At 60.5% G+C, this 23686-nt stretch overlaps 2 protein-coding genes across 2 annotated transcripts in view; one reads left to right on the top strand and one right to left on the bottom strand.

The window, feature by feature from the left end:
- Positions 1-2312, bottom strand: part of FANK1 (fibronectin type III and ankyrin repeat domains 1) — a 71368-nt gene extending 69056 nt beyond the window's left edge. The window contains exon 1 of the mRNA XM_056106719.1: positions 2251-2312. Within this exon, the coding sequence (XP_055962694.1) occupies positions 2251-2263 (13 nt within the window). The 5' untranslated portion in view covers positions 2264-2312. The remainder of the gene's footprint in view (positions 1-2250) is intronic.
- Positions 2313-9753: 7441 nt separating this feature from the next.
- On the top strand, positions 9754-23679 carry DHX32 (DEAH-box helicase 32 (putative)). The gene is made up of 11 exons (XM_056106668.1): positions 9754-10102; positions 14726-14919; positions 15977-16352; positions 17815-18060; positions 19157-19256; positions 19367-19525; positions 20881-21072; positions 21473-21622; positions 21933-22120; positions 22481-22662; positions 23406-23679. Exons 1-11 carry the CDS (start codon positions 9821-9823, stop codon positions 23575-23577), a joined length of 2241 nt encoding a protein of 746 aa, XP_055962643.1. The 5' UTR covers positions 9754-9820; the 3' UTR covers positions 23578-23679.
- Positions 23680-23686: the final 7 nt, after the last annotated feature.

Genomic DNA, 23686 nt, shown 5'->3' with positions numbered 1-23686 from the left:
AGAAGCCCTCTCTTCACTCCTATCCCTCAACCTCCAACCCCAGTGAGGCCACAGTAGTTTGGAGGCAAGTCTTGTTCGGTTTTCAAATGATGATCAAAACCAAAACGTTGGGGCTGGAGCAATAGCACAGCGGGTTGTTACTATAATGCCTTGCATGCGGCCAACCTGGGTTCGATTCCCAGTATTTGATATATGGTCCCCCGAGTACCGCTAGGAGTAATTCCTGAGTGTAGAGCCAGGAGGAATCCCTGAGTATCGCTGGGTGTGACCTCCCCCACCAAAAAGAAAAAAAGAAAAAAAAAACAGTTCCCCCGCTGAGTTCTTAAATCTAAGAACAGTGTCTGGGACATATCAACTACTGATATGGAAGGACTGAACGAATAAAGAGAGAGAGAGAGTACTAAAGCACTTGACATTGATAGTTTATACTGAACAGTAACAGGAAGAAGTTACTCTTTTCAAAAGATGCCTCTCTGGGGCTGGAGCAATAGCACAGAGGGTAGGGCGTTTGCATTACACGCGGCCAACCCGGGTTCAATTCCCAGCATCCCATATGGTCCCCTGAGCACCGCCAAGGGTAATTTCTGAGCACAGGGCCAGGAGTAACCCCTGTGCATTGCGGGGTGTGACCCAAAAAGCAAAAGATAAATAAATAAATCAATAAAAATAAATAAATAAAAAGATGCCTCTCCCTTTTTATGCATTTCTTCCAGAATGAGAAAAGATATATAACTTGGCGTCAGTCAGACACAGACCAAATGTTTTTAGTATTATTGTATATTCCATTTCCCCCCACAGGTTATGGTAAAATGTAGCTTCTAGAGAATTACAAAGCAAAAGGCAAGATACAAGATACTATACATAAAAATCCCATCCATTCAAACAACCGTAACTATGGATTTTAAACTTTCTCCACAAAGTTCCTTTAAAAAAAAAAAGAGTTTTTGATTTCTTCTCTGTTTTTGAAATTAGTGATTGTTCAAGGGGTGAGAGAGATAGTCCCAGAGATAAGGCACTTGTCCTGCACGCAGGCGACTGTGATTCAAACCCCAGCACCCCACCCGGCCCTCTAAGCCCGGGGAGGAGACATCCCTGAGCACAGTCAGGAGTAAGCCCTGAACACAGCTGGGTGTGGCCCAAAATCAGAAACCAAAGATAAAATAAAATAACTGACAATGCCAGTACCTCCCCCCCCCCCCTTTATTTTTTGGCGTTTTTGGGCCACACCTGGCGATGCTCGAGGCTGACACCTGGCTCTGCACTCAGGAATCACTCCTGGTGGTGCTCGGGGGACCATATGAGATGTGGGGGATGGAACCCAGATAGGCCACTCACTGCAGGCAAATGCCCTACCTGCTGTACTGTCCCCTTGTACCAGAATCCTAGTACTTCCCCTTAGAGAATGGTTCTGAGCTGAGACCTTAGTTTCGGAAATGAAGCAAGAGGGAAGAAATAAAAAAAAAAAGCGAATTTTGGGAATCCAACTGCACCCTTCCATGCGGGCTGAGGACTTCCACGGCTGCCCAGAAAGCATTTCTCTCCTTTCAAGGGACAGAAAAGGCAGCAACCCCGGGCCCTGGGGAAGGGGGCGGGGCTCCACGCCTTTGGACGGGGTTCGAGTACCACCCGCCCAGACTGCACTTTTTTTTTTAGGTTAAAGCTGGGGGGGGGGGGGGGGACAGCAAAAAGCAAATCCCCCCCCCCAAAAAATAAACCAAAAAAACCCACAGAAATCTCTGGATGTCCTCCGTCATACAACTTCTAGCATGCAATCAAGGTTTGCTTTCTCAACCTCACTTCGGCCAAGGGTGGTGGCCGAGGGGGTCACTCCGATCTCCGATCGCGCCTGGCCACCGCGGCGCACGGCCAGGCCCCACCGCACGGCGGTGTCCCCTAACCCGGGTCTCTGGCCCTGGCGTCCAGCTGTGGGGCAAAGGCCCTCCTCCGCGTCTGAGTGTTGGGGCCGGGCGGGCATGTGGCCAGGACGGGGGCGGGGGTCCTGTCGTCCCCCCGACCACCCCCCCCCCCCGCGGGATCCAGCCTGCCACCGGCCACCGACACACGCCCCGCGATGGGCACGGCGCGACCCGGAGGACCCGATCGCGGGGGGACAGGGGGGATGAGGAGCGATTCCCGCCCCCCGCCCCGGGGGTCGCCCCGGGCCAGGATCGGCGCCCCGGGCGAGGGTCGGCGCCCGGGGTGGGGTGTGGCCCGGCCCTGCGCCGCCCCCCGGCCCCGCCGCCCCCTTACCCTGGGGCTCCATGGTCAGCCGCTGCGGGCCCCGCACGGGCCGAGCCCCCGGCGCCGCCGCCGGCCCTCCAACGCCTCGGCGGGGTCGGCGTCCCCGGTCGCCCGGGCAACGGGGGCGGGGCCGGCGACGGCGAGCGGGGGGGCCCAGCGGGCGCGCGGGGGGCGCGGGCGGCGCAGGGCGAGCCCGAGGCCTGCGCGCCGCTGCCCGGCGCCTCCGTCCGCCGCGGCCTGCTCGGGCCTGGCGCCCGCGTCCGTGCGTCCGCGCGTCCGTGCGTCCGGCCGCGCCGGGGCCTGGGCCTGGGCCGGGCCGCCGACTGCCAGGTAAAGGCCGCGCCGGGCCGGGCCGGGCCGGGGGGGCCCGGGCGCACCTGTTGCGGCCGCCGGGACTCCGCGCGCCCCCGCGCCGCCCGTTGGCGGGGACCCCCGCGCCCCCCGGCCGGCCCCGCCGCCCGCAGGGGCCCCGCGGAGGTGACCCGGGCCGGCCGGGCCCCGGGGCGCGCCGCGATCGCGGACCGGGAGGGGCGTCCGGCTTCCCGGGGCCCGGAGGACCGAACCTGGGGGTGGGTGGGGGGCGGGGGGTGGCCCGGGCCGCGCCCCTGCCCCCCCCCGGGGTCGGCGATCGGGCCGGAGCCCCCCGGGAAGGGGCGCGGGGCCCGTGGGTCGCGGGCAGGAACAAAGAGCGGCGAGTCCCGGGGGCACGGGGCGCGCCCCCCGCCCAGGCCAGCGCGGCCCGGGGGGCACCGGCGGGGCCCGGCCCCCTGCGCCGGGGGATGCGGGGAAGATCCCGGGGGCCGCCGGGGGTCGCGGCTCTCCGCGCTGGAGGCGTGTCCGCCCCCCGGACAGGCTCAGTCGCCTCCCCCTGCTCCCGGCCGCGCAGACTGGGGCTGGAGGGGTCGACCCACGCGCCCCCCAGGGCCCCCCGGCCGACCCCGCCCCACTCGCGGGCGTCCGGAGCTTCCCGGGAAGCAGGGGAGGGGGCTTCTGCTCGGGTCGTGGCCAGCACTCGGGCCCGGGAGCGGGAGTGTCCGTGGGACGGATTCGGGTGGGACCGGCTGGAGGCGGCGCTGGACCTGGCACCTGCCCCGGCTCTGAGCCTTGGCCCCTCTCGGGGGTTCCCGGCACCTGCAGGAGGGAGGGACCCCTGAGCGCAGGACCAAGAGTGAGCCCCCGGGCACCCCTGGGAGCGGCCCCCCCAAATCAAACTCGGGTTGGAAAGCCCACCCTTCCTGGCGCCCTGTCCGCCTCATCGTGGAACTTGTGCTGGAGGGAAGGGGGCTGGGAGGGGGCAGGCTGGTGCCCTTTAGTTGAGACCCAAAGCATCTAAGGGAAAGGGTTTTTTTTTTTTTTTTTTTATGAAAATTCGTTTGTGACTCCAGCTCACTTTTACCACTGGCAAAGCCAGGAATTGGTCTCTCACCCAAGAGGCTGTGATGTTCACGCATAATTTGATCGGAAATGATAAGGTAGTGATTGGGGAAAGGAAAAAAAAAAACAGAAAGAAAATCAGTCCTGGTATTTGGTATATTTGGTCTACAAGGGGTTTCCACGTCCCACCCCCCAATAGAGGAGTAGGCCTGTGGATTTAAAGGGGGAACCCAGGGGCTGGAGTGATGGCACAGCGGGGAGGGTGTTTGCCTTGCACGCGGCCGACCCAGGTTCGATTCCCAGCATCCCATAGGGTCCCCCAAGCACCGCCAGGAGTAACCCCTCTGTGCATCGCCGGGTGTGACCCAAAAAGCAAAAATAAATAAATAAATAAAGGGAGAACCCAGCCCTCTGCAGGTCCTGGCGCTGCCAGCCGGGGAGGGACGTGGTGGGGAGTATTATCCGGTCTCAGTGCACTTTTGAAGGCCCGGATCGGAGAGGTGCAGAGGGCCGGTACAGGGAGGTTGGCGTCAAGGAAGTTTTTGCACAGAAATATTTTGGGTCGTTGGTGATTTGGGCAGCTGGGACAGGTACGCTTTTTGATTATTATCCTTGGAGGAAACGTTGGGGCGGAAGGTGGGAGAGGGGACACAGAACCAGAAATGCCCAAGCCAGAGGCAGATTCTGCTTCTCTTTCTCAGGCCTCTGGTTCAAGGTACTTCCGAAAGTTCGGTTGAATGACCGAGAGGTAGTTACGGGATGTCCTTTCTCACTGGAGCCCGTTCGCCCAGGTCAGAAAGGTGCTGATGCCGTACACGTTGCCCCTTGGGGAGGGGTTCTGAGTTGTGTGTTTATTTATTATTTCGCTTTTCCTATGTTGAGGATGTTTGTTTGTTGGTGGTGGCCCAGGGAGAAGCAAAGACCTGACTTGTTTCCAAGCTCAAGAGTGGTCAGTGTACCAGCATCACTGTTGGGTTTTTGCTGATGGGTCAGGAAGTGGAGCAAACCAAGAGCCAGCGAAGTAGAAACAAATGTAGCCTTTCTTTATCTTATTTAAATATCTTGGTCTTGTTAGAATTTAAATAACTCTGGTAGAAAGTTTCTTACCATGATAAGGTTTAACAAGGATTTTTTTTTGCTTTTGGGGTCACACCCGGCGATGCACAGGGGTTCCTCCTGGCTCATGCAATCAGGAGTTACTCCTGGCGGTGCTCAGGGGACCATATGGGATGCTGGGAATCGAACCCGGGTTGGCCACATGCAGGGCAAACGCCCTACCCGCTGTGCTATCTCTCCAGCCCCAAGGATTTTTTTTTTAAGGACAACTTTCAAATTGGAGGATTTTTTCTTTTGTTGTTGTTGTTGTAACTGTTATTTTACTGGATTTGTGGGCGGGGCGGGGGTGGGGGGGAGATTTTTTCCTCCCCTCCCCTCCCCTCCCCTTCCTTCAGTCGAAGAAAGAAAAATGAATTTTCCATTTTTTTCTGTTCTTTGTTCTTCAGGCCCTTCAAGGCCATGCTGGACCGCCCCAAGGCTCAGCCTTTACTCCCACGCGCAGAGCAGGCAGGCTGGGGGCCATTCTGCCCTGCTGTCCCCTGCCCAGCTCTCTCCCTGGTGGTTCCAGGGCAGGGTCAGTGGCCTTCCAGGGCTTTGCTTCCTCTTCGTTTGGCACCAAAATACAGGTTTGAGCTCGGTTCTCTGCTCTGCAGGTAGGGTTTTCTCTCGTTCTTTTTTTTGGGGGGGGGGGTCACACCTGATGATGCTCAGGGGTTACTCCTGGCTCATGCACTCAGGAATTACTCCTGGTGGTGCTCGGGGGACCATATGGGTTGCTGGGAATCCAACCGGGGTCAGCCGCGTGCAAGGCAAACGCCCTACCCGTTGTGCTATCGCTCCAGCCCCACATCTTCACTTTTTTTTTTTTTTTTTGCTTTTTGGGTCACACCCGGCAATGCACAGGGGTGACTCCTGGCTCATGCACTCAGGAATCGCTCCTGGCGGTGCTTCGGGGACCCTATGGGATGCTGGGAATTGAACCCCTGGTCGGCCGCGTGCAAGGCAAATGCCCTCCCCGCCAGCCCCTTTCTCTCGTCCTTGTGCGTGCAAAATGACCTTGGTTAGGTGAACGTTTGTGATGCTGGTGTCACAACAGAGGGAAGCTCCCGCTGTGTACCTGAGCACTGAAGGCAGGGAGCCGGGAGGCGAGCCTCTGACTGTGGGTGACCACGTGTGTTTCCAGCGATGTACCTCGGGAAAGGAGGTGCTTCGCTTTCTTCATGGATGGGGGGGTTATAAAATGGGGCGACTGTCTAAAGGTGAGAAGTGTCTTCCACACCCAGGCAGAGAACAGTCGTCCCCTGGCACGTGGAGTGCGTTCGATACTCTCTGGATTTGGGGTCACAAGGGGTGAATCGGACAGGAGCTCTTGGGATATATATACGTGTGAGAGCAGGAGGGCTTCCCGGTGGAGGAGCAGCGGGGCCAGCGCCCAGACATCCGTGAGCACCTCCTGGCGTCAGCCTCCGGGGTCGGGGTGGAGAGCACGTGTTTGACGGCAGATCGGGGCGAGAGCAGAAAGAAACAGGAACGAAGGTCTGTGATTTTTGTTCTCCAGGTTAAATGAGAATGGTGCGGTCTGTGACGTCATCTGTTTTGTATTTGGAAAGGGGCCAGAGGGAGAGTCCAGCGGTGAGGGTCTGTACCTGGGTTCTGTCCCTGGCACTGCATGGGCCCCCGAGTCCTACTCGGAGTAAGCCCTGAGCACTGCAGGGTGTGGCCCCACGAGCACTGGAGACAGGAGTTTGGCAGCTGGACAGACCCGGGAGGAGAGGCAGGAACAAAGCAGACGGAAGTGTTGGCAGTAATAGGTGAGGAGACGTCCGTGTCCCTCAGGCCACTGCCGAGCGGGCCAGACAGAGACGGTCGGGCACCTGAGGTGCCAGCAGGACCCCGGTGCTCCGGGCACAGTGCTCTGCTCTGTTCTGGAAACCTGCGTGTGAAGGCCAGGCCCCTCTCGTATACGGAGCGCAAGAAATGCCCCCCGAGTGCCAACTGGCAGCCGACGTGTGCAGGGCGTGGAAACCTGGGCTGGGCCTCGGTTCTACTGGTCGGTGCTGGCCAGGCAGGGGCCGGCAGGTGTGCGAGGACCAGCGGGCGCTGGCGTGGGGACGTGTCCCGCTGTGGGTGTGAGCGTCTGAGGGTGCCCCTGGCTCCTCCAACTTCTAGCAGTCTCGAAATAAGAAAGAAACGCTTCATTTACACCTTATTCCAGGGAGGTTTCAGGGGAGGCTGGGAACCCACTGGGATGGGCCCAGGAGGCCAAGGCAAGCGGGAAGCGGCCCCCTGAAGTTCCAGAAGGACAAAGCCATTTTCTCGGCGTCGGGCACAGTGAGATCAGCACTTTCATGAAACGGTCGGCCGTTTCGAACCGTGCTCTTCAGCAGTTTTCAGCCATTTCCTTTCCAGGGGGAAAGAATTGACCCATTTTCTGGGTGGCTTCTTCCGGGCCATCTGGGCCGCCCTCCCTGGCACTGCATCAAGTGTGTCTTCATTCCCGAGCTGAGGCGAGCCTGTGTTCGCCCAAGGTGAGGAGGACGCTGCCACCGTGGCTCGGGCCCGACCGGGAGGCACAGACACGCCACTTGGAGCTGGCTCATTTGAACCTAATTTCTGAAGGCTTTCTTTCCTCATTGGAAAACTTGAAATAATAACGTTTTAAGCTCTCCAGGGGTCCTTAAGAGGATAGATGAAATAAGGAAAACTTGAAATAATAACGTTTTAAGCTCTCCAGGGGTCCTTAAGAGGATAGATGAAATAATTCAGGTAGAAAGTACCTTGGGTAACAGCATCAGGCCTGTCCCAGGCACCTGGGAAAGGCTAGCTGACCGGATTCTCCGGGCCAGTCCACCTGGAGGAGAGGGCAGACGGCTTCTCTGAGCGTCATCTGCAGACCAGCCCCAACCCCGGAAGCTCCAGCTGCCTGAAGGGAACTCCCCTGGGCACGGTGCCCATGCCGGGCAGGTGTCATTCCGCTGATTTTGACAGCAGAGCTTCCGGGAAGGAACCAGGAGCCCGCCACATTCTTTAACAAGCTTCTCACCTGCCACTGGCCCGCATTCGGAACAGAACGGGTGTAAAGAGGGCTGGAGCGATAGAACCGCGGGGACGTGTGTACGTTGCACGGGGCCGACCCGGGTTCAATCCCCGACACCCCCTAGAGTCCCCTGAGCCCCGCCAGAGCTATCCATGAGCGCAGAGCACCACCGGGTGTGACCGAAAAACAAACAACCAAAACAAACAGAAAAAAAAAAAAAACCCTTCAGAACTGGTGGAGGACAGAGGCTGGGGTTGTGAATGTCACAACCCACGCCCCCTCTCTGCCACTTCCTCCCACCTTTCATTAAAGGGGCACTGAGGTGTGGGAAAGGAGAGAGAAGAACCCGTTTAAAGTGCTGACTCAGGGGCTGGAGCGATAGCACAGCGGGGAGGGCGTTTGCCTTGCACGCAGCCGACCCGGGTTCGATTCCCAGCATCCCATATGGTCCCTTGAGCACCGCCAGGAGTAATTTCTGAGTGCAGAGCCAGGAGGAACCCCTGTGCATCGCCGGGTGTGACCCAAAAAGCAATAAATAAATAAATAAAATTAAATGCTGACTCAAAGAATTTTGACAGTTCTTGGCACTCGGTCCCTGGTACTACCCCCTGACCTCACCTGAGCTCCGTCTGCCAGGCTCTGGGTGCAGCGGGCACCTGCCAGTAACGTACCTGCCGTCTCATTTCACGGACTCCTGGGCAGGCGTCGCCTTCCTTCTCTCTCCGGAGAGTGGTACGGGGTTATGGGACCAGCCCCAAACACACGCAAATGACCAAGACGTAATTCTTGATCTGGCAACACTGTTTTATGGAGATTGGGGGAAATTTGATTCTTTGTTTTCATAACTGCCTGCTTACAGGTTAAATTAGATTCACCTTGAGTGGCAACCTTTGGCAAATTATGCAATCTGCAATGTTTCAGTTGTTGAACATGAGCTTGAAGAGGGCCGGTGCGGTAGCACAGTGAGAAGGGCGCTTTGGCTTGCAGTGGCCAACCCGGGTTCGATCCCTGGCACCCCAGCTGGCCTCCCGAGCCCCACCAGGAGTGATCCCTGAGTGCAGAGCCAGGAGTAAGGCTTGAGCAACAGCAGTTTTGCCCCCCCCCCAAAAAAAAAAAACCAAGCCAAACTGACCAATAAATAAAGGTAGTTGCCCAGAGCGGTGTGAGGCAACTCGGACTAATCTGACCTGGGTTTGGGTCTGTTTTCCTTTCCCTTGTCTGACTTTGTCAGCTGGTCATTGTGAAGAGCCTCCGGCCCAGCCCTGATGGGAGAAAGACCCCCTTCTCTCTCTGGAGAGCGGTACGGGGTTATTGGACCAGCCCCAAACACAAAGACCCTTGTGGGTCTTTAGGGGCTAAGTTACTGGGAATGCACTTTGCCACTTCTTAGGTAATTTCTCAGTTGTTTCAAAAACGTTTCATTAAAGACCTTGTCTTTCATTGCTTCCAAAATCTCAGGGTGGGGTTCAGGAGCCGGAAATCACAAGAAAAATGCCTGAAGTGTCTAGGTTGACTAAACACACCAAGGACAGTTATCAGTTCAAGTCAGCCGTGGCCACAGGTGGAAGGAATAGCCCCACGCCTCACTCTCGACTCTGTAATAGTCCCCGTTCAACCGGAGCACTAGAAAGCAACGTGCATCCTGGAGCAGTGCCCGGGATCCCTCCCAGGCCACCCAGCTCTCCCCTTGACCGGGGCCGGCCACCATCTCTTGTCCCGGGCTTAGGGGCAGCCTGGCAGTCCCTGCTCTGTCCTCTGTTGCTGTCTACTCCCTGGGAGATGCAGGGGCCTGGGGCCGGGTAGGAGAGTGGTTTTGTTCTGGGCACGGGGCTCATCTTCCTTCTTGCTTTCCAGCCTGGCTGACCTGCAGTCGTGAGCACACGGAGGCGTGCGGCAGCCCCGGCGGGAGGAACTCGGCTTGGGGACAGACGCGGAGCGAGCTGGGGAACCCACTGGCCCCGGCCTTGAATGAGGTCCCGCCGCCGCCGGGGGCAGTCTGAGCTCAGGAGACCCCGGCCAGCTGGCCCGGCCAGTCCCGGCCGTGCTGGGTGCGCTTCCCCCGACCTCTTGGCTGGAGGATGTCCGGCGCCGGCGGGCACTAGCTCGGAGAAGATGGACGCAGAGGAGCCGCCGTGCGCCAGCTCGTCCCCCGAGAAACGCTACTTTCCCGACTCCCTGGACTCCAGCGACGGCGGCGAGGACGGGGCGCTGGCCTGCGAGGACCTGGAACTGAACCCCTTCGACGGGCTGCCCTATTCGTCCCGCTACTACAAACTCTTGAAAGAGAGAGAAGAGCTGCCCATATGGAAGGAGAAGTACTCGTTCATGGAGAACCTGCTTCAGAACCAGGTCGTCATCATCTCGGGAGACGCCAAGTGCGGCAAGAGCTCGCAGGTGAGGGGCCGGAGCGGTAGCACGGCGGGGAGGGCGTTTGCCGGGCACGCGGCCGACCCGGGTTCGATCCCCGGCATCCCATAGGGTCCCCCGAGCACCGCCAGGAGTCATTCCTGAGTGCAGAGCCAGGAGGAACCCCTGAGCATCGCCGGGTGTGACCCAAAAGGAAAAAAAAAGAGCTTGCAGGTGAGGGGGCGCCTCTCGGGGACGCCTCTTGGGGTTGGGGGACAGCAGGTGAGGGGACGCCTCTCAGGGTCGCGGGGAGAGTGGCGCAGGGGGTCTGACTTAACAGCACATGGGGCGTGGCGTGCGGCATTACCCATGCTGAGAAGCCGCTGCATCTTCCCTAGGATACTAGGAAAAAGAAGGAAAAAAAAACCCACTATTTTGTTCACACATTATATTGACCCCAGCTGGGGTCACGTCACTCGTACAATTCTCGTTTTATTGTTTATTATTTTAAATTTTTTGCTGCTGTGTCTGCTTGAAATCCTTTGGGGGGGGGCGGGGCAGTATCCTGGCAGTGCTCAGGACGGCTTCCTGCAGTGCTCGGGGACCTAGCAGTGCTCAGGACAGCCTCCTGCAGTGCTCGGGGACCTGGCGGTGCTCAGGATGGCCTCCTGCAATGCTCGGGGACCCAGAGGTGCTCAGGACAGCCTCCTGCAGTGCTCAGGGACCCTTGGCCTTGCTGGGGAGTGACCCAGCGTCGGCTGCGCATCAGGCGAGCACCTTATCATGAGCTCAGTCTCTCCACTAACCGTCCAGTCATTTTCCTGGTTCATTACCAAGCAGTGTCTGGTCTGTTTCCTCTACCAGCCCCCCAAGGCCCTCCACCCCCACCCCTTGGTCATATGAAGCCTTCTGGGGCCAGTGCAGCTGTCCAGGCACCCTGAGCAGCCCCTCCCGGCAAGGTGACCCCACGACACTGGCCCCTGGCCTGCCTCCAGCCCTGTCCCATCATCTGTGCCTTCACTGTCCTGTTGGCCCTGCCTCCTGGCCTCCTGAAGCCACCGTGATCCCCCTGCTCTGCGCCCTGCCTCTGGCACTGCTCAGGCATCCATTGCAGCCCCTCCCAGTGGGTTACTACTCCATGCAAAGTGCTCAGTCCAAGCCCTCTCTCTCTTGTGAGCACGACATCCTGTCCCTGCCAGCCTCCAGCAGAGCGTCACCCCGCTCAGCCGCCCTCCGGGACTCTCAGGGAACCTCGGAGCCCCGGGTGGCCAGCTTGAGACTCCTGGAGCCCGTGGGGTGACCGCCGTGGGGGCTGGTTGGTTTGCTGTCTGTTGTTTGGGTTCCGGACCACGCCCGGCTGGTCCAGGGCTTGTTCCTGGCTCTGAGCTGCCCGTGGTTGACGCAGACGGCCGGTTTCAATATGGTTTTGCCGAATCACGTGTGATGTTTCAGCCAGGATAGTGGAACATGGGGGGAGTCCAGGATCGGGAGAGAATGAAGAATTAACTTGCTAGGGAATGAGGGAGATGGGAAATTTTCTGTGAATTCACAGGCAGGTGGCCCAGTGACCCAGTGATGGGGTCAGCGATGAAGAGGATTTTAAAAGTATTGCTGGGAAGTAGAAGAAATTAATCAGTTCACCCCATACATGCTTGCGGTTCCAGGGATTATTTGGAGTTGAGGACAGGTCTCTACCCACTAGGCTTCCCTTCTCCTGGAACTGCGGGGGGGTGGGGGGGGGGCAGAGCAGGCCGGCTGCGTCAGATGCCGCTCTGACGGCGCGACGGTTAGCTGGGGGCCCAGGAGACCCTGGAGACGGTGGCGAGGAGCCTGTGTCACAGCCGCCTGCGTGGCTCACCCCTTCCCTTCCTTCAGCGGGAGGGGGACGGGTCGGGGAGGGAAGCTCAGAGAAGTGGGGCACGTCAGATTCCAGGGTCCGCACACCCGCTCTCCTCGTTCTCCAGCCCCTCACAGTCACGGTCACGGTTGTGGTTCTCCCGTTGTTCATCAATTTGCTCGAGCGGGCCCAGTAACGTCTCCGTTGTGAGACTTGTTGTTACTGTGTTTGGCATATCGAATACGTCACGGGGAGCTTGCCAGGCTTTGCCATGTGGGTGAGATACTCTTGGTAGCTTGCCGGGCTGAGAGGGGTGGAGGAATCGAACCCAGCTCACCCGGGCCGGCTGCATGCAAGGCAAACGCCCTACTGCTGTGCTATTGCTCCAGCCCATCAAATGTATTTATTTAATACATTTGCTTTATTAGTTAACCTATTAAAATCACTGTCACTGTCCTCCCGTTGTTCATCGATTTGCTTGAGCGGGCCCAGTAACGTCTCCATCGTGAGACTTGTTGTGACTGTGTTTGGCATATCGAATACGTCATGGGGAGCTTGTCAGGCTCTGCCGTGCAGGCGAGATATTCTCGGTAGCTTGCCGGGTTCTCCGAGAGGGGCGGAGGAATCGAACCCGGCTCGGCCGGGCTGGCTGAGCGCAAGGCAAACGCCCTACCGCTGTGCTATCACTCTAGCCAGTAGCACTTGTAAATACTTTAGATCGATTGTTTTTTTCATCTTGGAATCACAAAATCACAATCACAAATCATCCTGTTAATCGTCAATTGCCTCGAGCAGGCCCCAGTAACGTCTCCTTCATCCTAGCCCTGAGAAAATAAGAAAGTGCTATATTCAAGGCTCTTTAGGAGAATGAGACCCATCATTGTTACTGGTATTTGGCATATTGGGTACACCACGGGGAGTTTGCCAGACTCTGCCGTGTGGGCAGGCTACATTCGGTGGCCTGCCAGTTTGTCCAAAGTAGGAATGAGATAATAAGATGTCATAATAAGATGTCGCGCGGCCCCAGAACCCGCGTGACTTTGTCCCTCTGCCAGTACCTTCATGTGTGCGGAGAGTGGTCTCAGCATGGTGGTGGCTGGTCCTGGAGGTCTTCGGCTGCCGGAGCCCTGGTCGGGGCGGGGAGGAAAGCTCAACCCGCTCCCCTCCAAGGGACCCCGGCGAGGAACAGTCAGGCGCAGGGGCAGGAGACTGCAGTGTTCTCGTCCAGGATCTGCATTTTATAGTCTCTGAGTCTTGGCCGCTGATGGGATTACACGGCGCCAGGGGGCCAGGTGGTGGGTGTGACCCCCGCCTACTGGAATTTGGAGGATCTGGGTGGAGGATGCTCGGCCCAAATCCGAGTAGGCTTGGAGATCTCGGCCCCGGAACCCGCATGACTTTGTCCCTCTGCCAGTACCTTCATGTGTGCGGAGAGTGGTCTCAGCATGGTGGTGGCTGGTCCTGGAGGTCTTCGGCTGCCGGAGCCCTGGTCGGGGCGGGGAGGAAAGCTCAACCCGCTCCCCTCCAAGGGGCCCCGGCGGCGAGGACAGCCAGGCGCGGGGGCAGGAGACTGCCTGGCAAGCATCTTGGAATAAATTATTTTAAAAATACATCTAAGAGCACAGTTTATCGATAGTGCTCTCAGATTGTAGTGCACAATGGACTGACTACTTTCTACTGCCACAACCTGGCAAAAATGAATTGATCTGTTGCTGGGGTGATAGTGCAGTGGGTCAGGCACGTGCCTTGCACGCTGCCGACCTGGGTTCTAGCCCCCGCATCCCTTCTGTCCCCCAGAGCCTGCCAGGAGTGATCCTTGAGCAAAGAGAAGTCAGCCCTGAACACCGAAAGGGGTGGCCTAAAACATTGTTGATCTATAAACCATTTTCATTTCATTGTTTGGGTTTTTGTCTTGGGGGCCCACCCGGTGGTGCTCAGGGGTTACTCCTGGTTCTGCGCGTAGAGGATCACTCCTGGCAGGGCTTGGGGGACCCTGTGGGATGTCGGGGGTTGAAACTGGGTCGGCCGCATGCAGGGCAAGTGCCCTACCCACTGTACTACTGTTCCAGCCCGCTCTGAACCATTTTCAATGAAAAGGATTTCTGAAGTAAATTACCCAAAAGTAACCTTGGAATTGACTTTTCCCAGATCCGGATGAATTGGTTGATTCTGCCCCTTGGGTTTATTTTTCACCGTGTTTAGATACCAAATGCCAGCATTTTACAGCTTTTATTACCAGGAAACCAAGTGGCCTTATCGGGCTATTTTGTTTTGACCATTAAGATCGACATGCAAATGCTTTTCCTTTGAGTCACCATTCTCCACCTGGCTGGTATTTAATGTCTACCTGAGCCAACAGTAGGCAGGCAGGAAGAGCCATAATTTTGATTGCCCTTTTCTCGTAAGCAGAGAAAAAAATAACTATTTTATATAATTATACAATTATTAACATAATTATTCAATCATATACAATATAATTATTAATATAATTATATAAGTAATAATTATTAATATATTATATAATTAATATATGATTAATACAATATATCAATATAATTATTGATATAATTATTAACCTATAATAATATAATTATTAATATAAGTAGATTCGTGTTTTCAGAAACACAACTGAGGTTAAATTCTTTTGTTTGTTTTGGGTTCAGGCCTCCTGGTGCTCGGGGGTCTCTCCTGGCGGGGCTGGGGGAACTGCACATGTCGCTGGGATCACTGTGTTTGGGTCCCGCCCTGCGTGTTCTGCCACGTGGTTCCGTCCTGGCCACCCTTCCACAGGGGTCACCGTGCCCACCGGCCTGGCCTCGCTCTCGCCCCTGCAGGTCCCGCAGTGGTGCGCCGAGTACTGCCTCTCTGTCCACTACCAGCACGGCGGGGTGGCCTGCACGCAGGTCCACAAGCAGACGGCCATCCAGCTGGCCCTGCGGGTCGCCGATGAGATGGACGTCAACATCGGGCACGAGGTCGGCTACGTGATCCCCTTTGAGAACTGCTGCACCAGCGAGACCATCCTGAGGTGGGTCGGGCTGTCCGAGCCCTCTGCCCCTCACGGTGCCTTGCCCCACGGGGGCTGCCGGGGTGTGAGGACACCAGCCTGACCGTGCCTGCGGGGTGTGTGTGGGGGGGGGGGTCTTTGTGGGTTCTTGAGGCCCCGGGGACTGACCCCACAGCCTTTGAAGTGGGGGCTGTCCTAGGGGCACCTCCTGAGGGCCCCTAGACGCTCTGTGCCGGCCAGAAATGGCTCTGGACACGCTGCTTGCTGGGCCCTAAGGCCCGACCAAGCCCTCCTGGTCAGGCACACCTAGGGGCGGGGACTCTCCTGAGGGGTGGGTGTCTGCAGGGGAAGCACCTGTACCTTCTGGCTCCCGTGCCCAGTCCCTACTGCCCTCTGCCTGTGTCTGTCCCGGGGCTCCCAGCACTGCCCATGTCCATCCTGGGGCTCCCAGCACTGTCCATGTCTGTCCCCGGAGCTCTCGCACCCTGTGGTGGCCCCAGTTGGTGGCCAGCGCCTCCTCCTGCCTTTGGCTTGTGGCCTGGCCACTCTGAGGGTTTCCCGGGTTCGACACAGAAGCAAATGGGAGAGGGAGGGAGGTGGGAGGGACCCGGCCCGGCAGAGCAGCGCCCCCCGGAGGCCGCGTCTGGCCCTGCAGGGGGGGCGGGGGCAAGCGGGCGCTTAGCAGACCCGGAGCAGACCCTGGCCCAGGCCAGCCCGCGACCCCAGCACAGCCCAGGGAGTTGTGCGGTCGATTCTGTGCTGCCTCGAGGGCCTGCAGCTCCTGGCAGGCAGGACACCCCGCGCTGGCCGCTCAGTGGCTCCCGTGGGCTGGACTGGGCTGGGCTGGTGGCACGGACACTCTGCCTCCCCGAGCCATCGCCCCCGGGCCCAGAGAAGCCGCAGACCTGCGAGCTCAGGGCCAAGCCGCGAGGCGTGTCTTGCCTCTGCGGGAGGCGTCCCGGGCAGCCCCGGGCCCGGAGAGGGAGCCCGGCGAGGAGGACGGTGGCGGTTCCCGGGCCTCGGCCGGGATGCGGGGCGCTGGGGGAGATCCGCACCGGCCCGCCCCGCCCCGCCCCAGGTACTGCACGGACGACATGCTGCAGCGGGAGATGATGTCCAGCCCCTTCCTGGGCAGCTACGGCGTCATCGTGCTGGACGACGTGCACGAGCGCCGCATCGCCACCGACGTGCTGCTGGGGCTGCTCAAGGACGTGCTGCTGGCGCGGCCCGAGCTGAAGCTGGTCATCAACGCCTGCCCGCGCCTGGCGCCCGCCCTGCGCGCCTACTACGGGCCCGTGCCGCTGCTGGAGGTCCGGAACCAGCACCCCGTGGAGGTGGTGCACGTCGGCGGCGGCGCCCACGGCCACTCCCTGCAGCCCGCGCTGAGCCTCATCTTCCAGATCCACCGCTCGGGCGAGAGCGGCGACATCGTGGTGTTCCTGGCCTGCGAGCAGGTGAGCGGCCGCCCCCGCTGGCCGTCGTCCCTGGCCGTCCCGGGAGAGACGCGGGCAGACCGCGGGAGGCCGGGAGGCGCCGGCCGGCAGGACCCCCAGGGCTGCGGGGACAGTGTGGGGGCAGCGGGGTCCCGGGGACAGGAGCCCGGGGACACTCACCAGCTCCTGGGCAGCTCTGGGCCGGGCTCGCTGGCCGCAGATCGGCTCGTGTCGAGATGGCCCAGCCCCGCAGACGCCTCCTTGGGGACCAGGAGCGTTTGTGGGAACTGAGGACAGTGACCTCAGCACCTGGCCAGTTACGGAGCCGGAAGTTCCCACTGGTGCCCCTCCAGTGGCGGAGGGCGTGGACAGGAGGGGAGGGTGCTCACTGCTCCCCCACCCATCCCTCTTGCCTCCATCCCCCCTTTCCTTCCCCTTCCCCTTCCTTCCCCATTCCTTCCCTCCCTCCTTCCTTCCCACATTTCTTCCTTCTTTCCTTCTCCGCTTTCTTTCTCATTCCCGCGCTCCCTCCCTCCTTCCTTCCTCCCCCACTCCAGTCAGACTGCAAAGACCTTTTGTGACCCGAGGCATCGGTCTCGCTTAGAATCCTGGAGGCAAGAGGCCAGCCCAGCTACGGTGCTTTTCACTGCCCTGTCCAGAGGGCCCGGCTCGCTGCTGGCCCTGCGCTCTGCGCTCAGTCTGGTGGTGCTCAGGGGACCATACGCGGTGCTGGGCATCGGAGGCTCCGGGCACACATGGCAAGGGCCTTGCTGCTGTGGAACGTTCGGAGGGCATTTCCCTGCTGACTGTCCCGGGCCTGCCCTCCGCACTCCTGGGCTTTGAAATGCGGTGTGTTAGTCACTTCCAGAACGGCCCAGGTGCGAACTTCCAGTGGACGGTGTTTCTGCACCGCCTTTCCTGGGAACCTGGGGGCTGTCCTCAGCTTCTCAGCTCTACCGCCTTCGAGCACAGCGGTGCAGTTTTCGGGAAACGTTCTTCACCTGTCTGCTGTTAATCACGGTCACGGCCATCCTGTTGTTCGTCAATCGCCTCGAGCAGGCCCCAGTAACGTCTCCTTCGTTCTAGCCCTGAGATTTTTTTTTAAAAAGTGCCATATTCGAGGCTCTTCCAGGGTTAGGAGAATGAGACCCATCGTTGTTACTGGTATTTGGCTGTTAATGGAGACCAGAAAGTCCAGCGAGCTAGAAGAACAGCAGGACAGAAGCCAAGAGGCCCGCCAGTGCAGTGGGCAGGGGCCCGGAACAAGGACACGGCTAATAAATCGTGGTCAGCGACCCCCGAGGAAGGTCCTCCGCCAGTTTCGTCTCTGCTGACACTCGCAGGCGACACGGGACGCTCCCCTCAGCCCGCCTCGTGCCCACTTCTCGGCTTGTACTTACGTCGAACGTTGTAGGAGGCAGTAAAGTTGTTCAGAGCACACCCGATCCTCATAAAAGACCGTGTGTTTGTTTGTTTTCTTCAGGATATCGAGAAAGCCTACGAGATTGTCTGTCGCGAAGGGTCAGACTTGAACCCCGACCTCGGGGAGCTGGTGGTGGTGCCGCTGCTGCCCCAGGAGCGGTGCACGCTGTTCAAGCCGGGCGAGGAGCCGGGACCGCGAGGGCCTCCGGGCCAGCGCCGCGTGGTGCTGACGGCCAGCCCGGGCGAGTCGCTCATCTGCGGCCACTCCGTGCGCTTCGTGATCGACATGGGCGTGGAGAGGCGGAAGGTGAGGCCCGAGCGCCCCGAGCCGTGCGACCGGGACCCGTGTTGGTGTCTGGAGGCGGGGGTGGGCATCGGGGTGCCAGGGCCAGTCTCGAGGACGTCACCATGTCAGGCTTCTTCTTGGCTGTTTTTGCCCTTGACCTCGCAAAGCTCCTGCATGCATGCTTTGATTTCTAAGGCTTGTCCTTGGTGGGTTTGTTTGTTTGAGGGCCACACCCTAGGCGCTGGGTGTTTTTCTGGCTCCATGCTCAGGGGTCGCCTGGGCAGGGCGGAAAATCAGACCCGGGTCTGTGCCCCCGGCCCCCCACGACATCTCTCCGGTTTCGGTGTGAATGTTTTTACTTTTTCACTTATGAATTGGAGGGCGGCATCAGAAACTTACCTTTCCGCAGGTGATTTGCCAGAAGTGAGCTTCAAATACCCTGAATCTGCCATCGGGGAATTTTTACTTCCTAGTTGGCATGATAAAATTCGACCTTAAAATTTTCAAACTTCTATCACCCCGTTTAAAATCAAAAGAATAGGAAAAACACAAACGGGGTTAGCTGAAACGCTCAGAGACAGCGGGATGGCAGGAATCGTAGCATCTCAGAACCGAGCGGCGCCAGGCCACACACTGACCCCATCTGCCACTCACCCTCCCCGGGACGGGGCCTCTTCCAGCCAGCGCGGCCCCGGGGCAAGCAGCGACTGTCCCACACCGTGCCCGGCCTCTCCTCCATGGCCCATTGGCTTGTGCGGCGGCACAGCTGGAGTGTCAGTGGACACATACCCTCACGTAGGGGAGGCCAGGCAAAGAGTGCGCGCGTGTGTGTGCATGTGTATGGGGGTGTGTGTGCGTGTGTAATAGTGTGCATGTGTGTGTATGGAGGAGTGTGGTGTGTGGGCATGTGTATGTATATATTGGGGAATGTGGGGTGTGTGTTCATGCATGTGTGTATGGGGCGTGATGTCTGTGTGCATGTGTGTTCATGTGAGTCTGGAGTCTGGCAGGGTCCGGGTCCAGGTGCGGAGACCAGCCCCCCGCCCGCCCCCCCCCCCCCCCCCCGTCCCCAAGTGCCTGCGTCTGGGGCACTGACCGCGTGTCTCTCTCTCTCCAGGTGTACAACCCTCGAATCCGGGCTGACTCACTCGTCCTGCAGCCCGTGAGCCAGAGCCAGGCCGACATCCGCAAACAGATCCTCAGTGCCTCGTCTTCAGGTAGGGGCGCGGCAGACCCTCCCCCCCTCGCCAAACCCGCCTGGGCTGGACCATCCCCCACCTTCCTCGAAGGCCACCTGTGGTGATCACACAGTCCCCCTTGCTTGCAGGCAAGCTGTTCTGCCTGTATTCAGAAGAGTTCGCCGCCAGAGACATGCTGCCCCTGAAGCCGGCCGAGATGCAGGAGGCCAACCTCACCAGCCTGGTGCTGTTCATGAAGCGGGTGGACATCGCCGGCCTCGGCCACTGCGACTTCATGAATAGGCCAGGTATGGGCCCGAGCCAGGCAGCGGCGGCCCCGCGTGGTCTGTGGCAACAACCTCCAGGGTGTGGGCCGTGGGCTGGGCCAGGGGCCATGCATGTGGAGGGGACCTTCCTCGGAGTCACCTGGCCAGGTGATGGTCTCCGGCTCCCCTTTCTGCCTGTGGACTTGCACCCTGGGGCAAGTAGGGGGCAGCCTCCTGGGCGCGCTGCAAGGCCATCCGAGTCCTCACTCCCACCCCAGGGCCGGGCGGGGGGCGGGGGGCTGCTGTGGCCTGTGCTTCCCTGCTCCACGCCCTCAGCGTCTCAAGCAGATGGGCGGGCAGGATTCAGCGGGCAGTGCTCATGCTCCCCTGGCAAGCAGAGGTGTCACCGCTCAGCTGGGGGCACTGACTGGGCTGTGTCCGGGACCCCCTGGCGCGTAGATGCATCTCCCTCCCCCGCCCCCGTGGCCGTGGACCCCGTGGGATGGAGCGAGCAGCCCCCTCGGTGTGTCCATCTTGCCCTCTGCATTCCCACTGCCCTCCCGGACTTGCGTCCGCTGTGACCCCGTTTCGCTCCCTCCTGGGACCTCAGGTCGGCTCTCTGCGGGGCAGACTCCCTGGCAGAGGACCTCGGCGACGGCCGTGGAGGGCGTCTCCTCGTGGCAGCCTGTAGCGCCCCCTGCCCTCCAGCGTGCCCCGGGCTCCCAGCCCCCGTGACTGCCCGTCCCCTTCTCCGGGTTGCTGGGTGCTCGGGTGGGGTGAAAGACGGGAAGTGGAGCAAACGGCTGGGGCCGGCACAGGCCGCTGCCCCTCGGTGCTCGCCGGGCGCCATCCGACACAGGCCGCAGGCTGCCATTCTCAGACTGTGGCCATGGGCGGAGCAGGGCACCAGTACCGCTGCTGCTGGAGCCTGGTGTCGGGAGTGTGGGCACGGGCGTGGCCCTGGTGTCTGTGTGACAGGGCTGTGTCCCGGCCGGGCCTGTTGAACCTTGTGACCTCGCTGGCAAGCGGGCTGGTGGTTCTGGGCGTCTCTTCCCTGGCCGGAGCCAGACAGAAGGTTCTAGGCTGCCCCGTGTGTCTTCAGAAGGGGCGGCCGGCTGGCTCTGGCTCATCTGTGCTTCTGTGGGTTTGGCCAGGAGAGTGGCACCAGCTGAGCCGCAGGCAGCCCTGGGCAGGGGCTGTGCCCACACCCGTGAACACGCATGGCCCTTCTCGTGGGATCCGTGATCCCCTTTTCCTCGGTCTGAGGGTGCCGAAGTCTCCCTGGGGGAGGGGCAGAGACCCTTCTGGGGAGTGCTGAGGAGTGAGCTTTGTCGGCACCTCTCGGGGTGGCGGGTCCCCTGCCCGGGCGCCCCTGAGCCCCACGCTCCCCCGCCCAGCCCCCGAGAGCCTGATGCAGGCGCTGGAGGACCTGGACTACCTGGCCGCGCTGGACAACGACGGCAACCTGTCCGAGTTCGGCATCATCATGTCCGAGTTCCCGCTCGACCCGCAGCTCTCCAAGTCCATCCTGGCGTCCTGCGAGTTCGACTGCGTGGACGAGATGCTGACCATCGCCGCCATGGTGACAGGTGGGGCGCGGCGCGGCCCGGAACCCCGACCCCCACCCACCCCCAGACGCACAGCCGGAAACAAGGCTCTGAGTGATGAACTGTCCACTGAGAAGGAAAATGTTCTTGGAGAGGAGAGCTGGGGCCGGGGCCACGGCACAGGGGGAGGGTGCAGGCGAGACCCCTCGCGCTCCCCGCACCCCATGTGGTCTCCTGAGCAGTCGGGGATGAGTCCCGAGTACCACCGGGTGTGGCCCAGGAACAAAACAGAACCCCCCTCCCACGCAGGAGCCCTGGGGGTGGGGGGGGCGCAGTTCACCCCTTTGGCGGGGCCCCCCCCGCGGGGGTCTGTGCTCCGGACCCTGCTGCCCCGAGAGGCTGCCACGGCCCCTCGTGCTGACCTGGGGCCTCGTGTGTCCAGCCCCGCCGTGCTTCTCATATCTGCCACCGGAGTCCGAGGCGGGGGCCCCGCCGCGCTGGAAGATGTTCCTGCACCCGGACGGGGACCACTTCACCCTCATCAACATCTACAAGGCCTACCAGGACACGGCCCAGAGCTCCGCCAGCGAGCGTGAGTGCTCCCTCCTCCCGCTCCCCCAGCCCGCCAGACAGCCTTCGTGAGAGCAGAGCCCGTGGGACCCCCCACGCCCACACGCCTGGGCCCCTACACAGGCCCTGGTGGACCTTCCCCGGGGTTCCGTGACGCGACGACAGGAACGCCCGTGAGCCGGAGCCAGGCCTCGGCGCCCTGAACGCGGGGCTGGCCGGAGGGTGGTCGGTGCTCCCGCCGTCCGGCTGCTGGCCAGCACGGCCGTGGCGGGCACCCCCGGGCCAGGCCGCGCCCCCGCCCCGCCTTCCCGTGCCTCTGTGCTTCCTTGCAGACTGCGTGGAGACGTGGTGTCACGACCACTTCCTCAGCAGCTCGGCGCTCAGGATGGCCGAGGTCATCCGCGCGGAGCTCGTGGAGATCATCAAGCGCATCGAGTTGCCCTACGCCGCGCCCGCCTTCGGCTCGCCGGAGAACACCCTGAACCTCAAGAAGGCGCTGGTGTCCGGCTTCTTCATGCAGGTGTGTGCCCGCCCACACAGCCCCAGAGGCCCACTGCCCGGGACGGGCCACTCCCGACGTCCTGCGGGCCTCGGGCTCGGCCTTGCCCCGGGCGGCCCCTCCAGAGTAAACCCGAACCCAGAACTGCCCATGGGGACCTGAGAGGGTCGTGAGCAGAGTCGGGCCTGGCAGGAGTTTCCTCCCCGTGCCTGGCCTGGCTGTTGGCAGAGCCACGCCGAGGGCCGGAGAACTCCGCTGGTGGCCTTCCCAGCCTGAAACCGGGAGGCGTGGCTGGCCCCTGGGTTAGCCCTTCTTCCTGAGAGCCCCACTCTCCGCTCGGTACCCACCCCGTCTTCCGACCACACTCGCCACCGCCCGCAGATCGCGCGGGACGTGGACGGCTCGGGCAACTACCTGATGCTGACGCAGAAGCAGGTGGCCCAGCTGCACCCGCTGTCGGGCTACGCGGTCACCAAGAAGATGCCCGAGTGGGTCCTCTTCCACAAGTTCAGCATCTCCGACAACAACTACATCCAGGTCACCTCAGAGATCTCCCCAGAACTGTAAGCTGGGCAGAGAAACCCACTCCTCTTGTTTCCTTGGGTGGGGGGTCACAGCCGGCGATGCTCAGGAATTACTTGGTGGTGCTCGGGAGTCGGGGGAGGGGAACGAACGGGATACCAGGGATCGAAAGGAGCAAAGCAAGCGCCCGCTCACCGCTGTACCATGGGCCCTGGCGCCGAAACCCCCCATTCCTCTGGGATTCCTACTAGAGGCCGACGTAAATGAACAGACAAAAAGGTGAAGCCAGACCTTCCGACTGCAACCAACACGGGTGGGCGGGGCGATGGGCTGGCCCGGGGGGTCTCCAGGTGCTGGCGAGGCAGGAGGGAGCCAAGCCCCAGCAGGCGAGGGGAAGGAAGGCCGCAGGGCCAGTGGGCGCTGCCTGTGCCTGACCAAGCGGAAGCCGGGGAAAGGGCAGCGACACCCCCGGGGGCAAGTTCTGTGCCGAGTGGGAAGCAGGGGGCTCCTTGGCCACATGAGAGCAGGACGGCGGCCAGCACACATGCCGGGTGCGGCCACTACCCTGGGGCCACTCACAGGGACCTGCAGGGCAGCTACCGACAAGCCCGTCTGGCAGCAGGCGCCTTCCACGGGGGCCTGACCCGGCTGCCACCGCTGTCCCACACAGAGCCCTGAAGGCCAATCACAGACTGCCTGGGAATGGAACTCGGGTTCGAGCAGATTCCATAGGGCGGGGACGGGCCCAGGCGTGTGACGGCAAACCTCATTCTGTTTCTAACAGGTTCATACAGCTGGCGCCTCAGTACTACTTTAGTAACCTACCTCCGAGCGAAAGCAAGGACATCCTCCAGCAAGTCATGGACCACACGTCCCCGACGGCCGCGGGGAGGAAGGAGCCGAGCGTGTGCGAGCCCGGCCCGGACACCCCCGAGCAGAGGTGCACGGTCCAGTGACCAGCCCTCCTGCCGACGCCGGGGCCCGCCCGGGACAGTCCCAGAAAACTAACTTTGTATAGTATTTAAAAATAAAAATAGACTTTTTATTGTGTTCTTTAAGTTAGTA

This window comes from Sorex fumeus, unplaced genomic scaffold (assembly GCF_029834395.1).
Source record: "Sorex fumeus unplaced genomic scaffold, SorFum_2.1 ptg000142l, whole genome shotgun sequence".
NCBI lineage: Eukaryota > Metazoa > Chordata > Mammalia > Eulipotyphla > Soricidae > Sorex > Sorex fumeus.
Note: the sequence above shows the minus strand (reverse complement) of the source record. Positions and strands in the feature narration are given on the sequence as shown.

What these genes read in the sequence shown, in the direction of transcription:
- DHX32 (XM_056106668.1), top strand. Translation starts at nt 9,821, where the DNA reads ATGGACGCAGAGGAGCCGCCGTGCGCCAGCTCGTCCCCCGAGAAACGC. An exon ending in TGTTCCTGGCCTGCGAGCAG is followed by an intron (nt 16,353 to 17,814) that starts GTGAGCGGCCGC and finishes TGTTTTCTTCAG; the next exon opens with GATATCGAGAAAGCCTACGA. An exon ending in CCTCAGTGCCTCGTCTTCAG is followed by an intron (nt 19,257 to 19,366) that starts GTAGGGGCGCGG and finishes CCTTGCTTGCAG; the next exon opens with GCAAGCTGTTCTGCCTGTAT.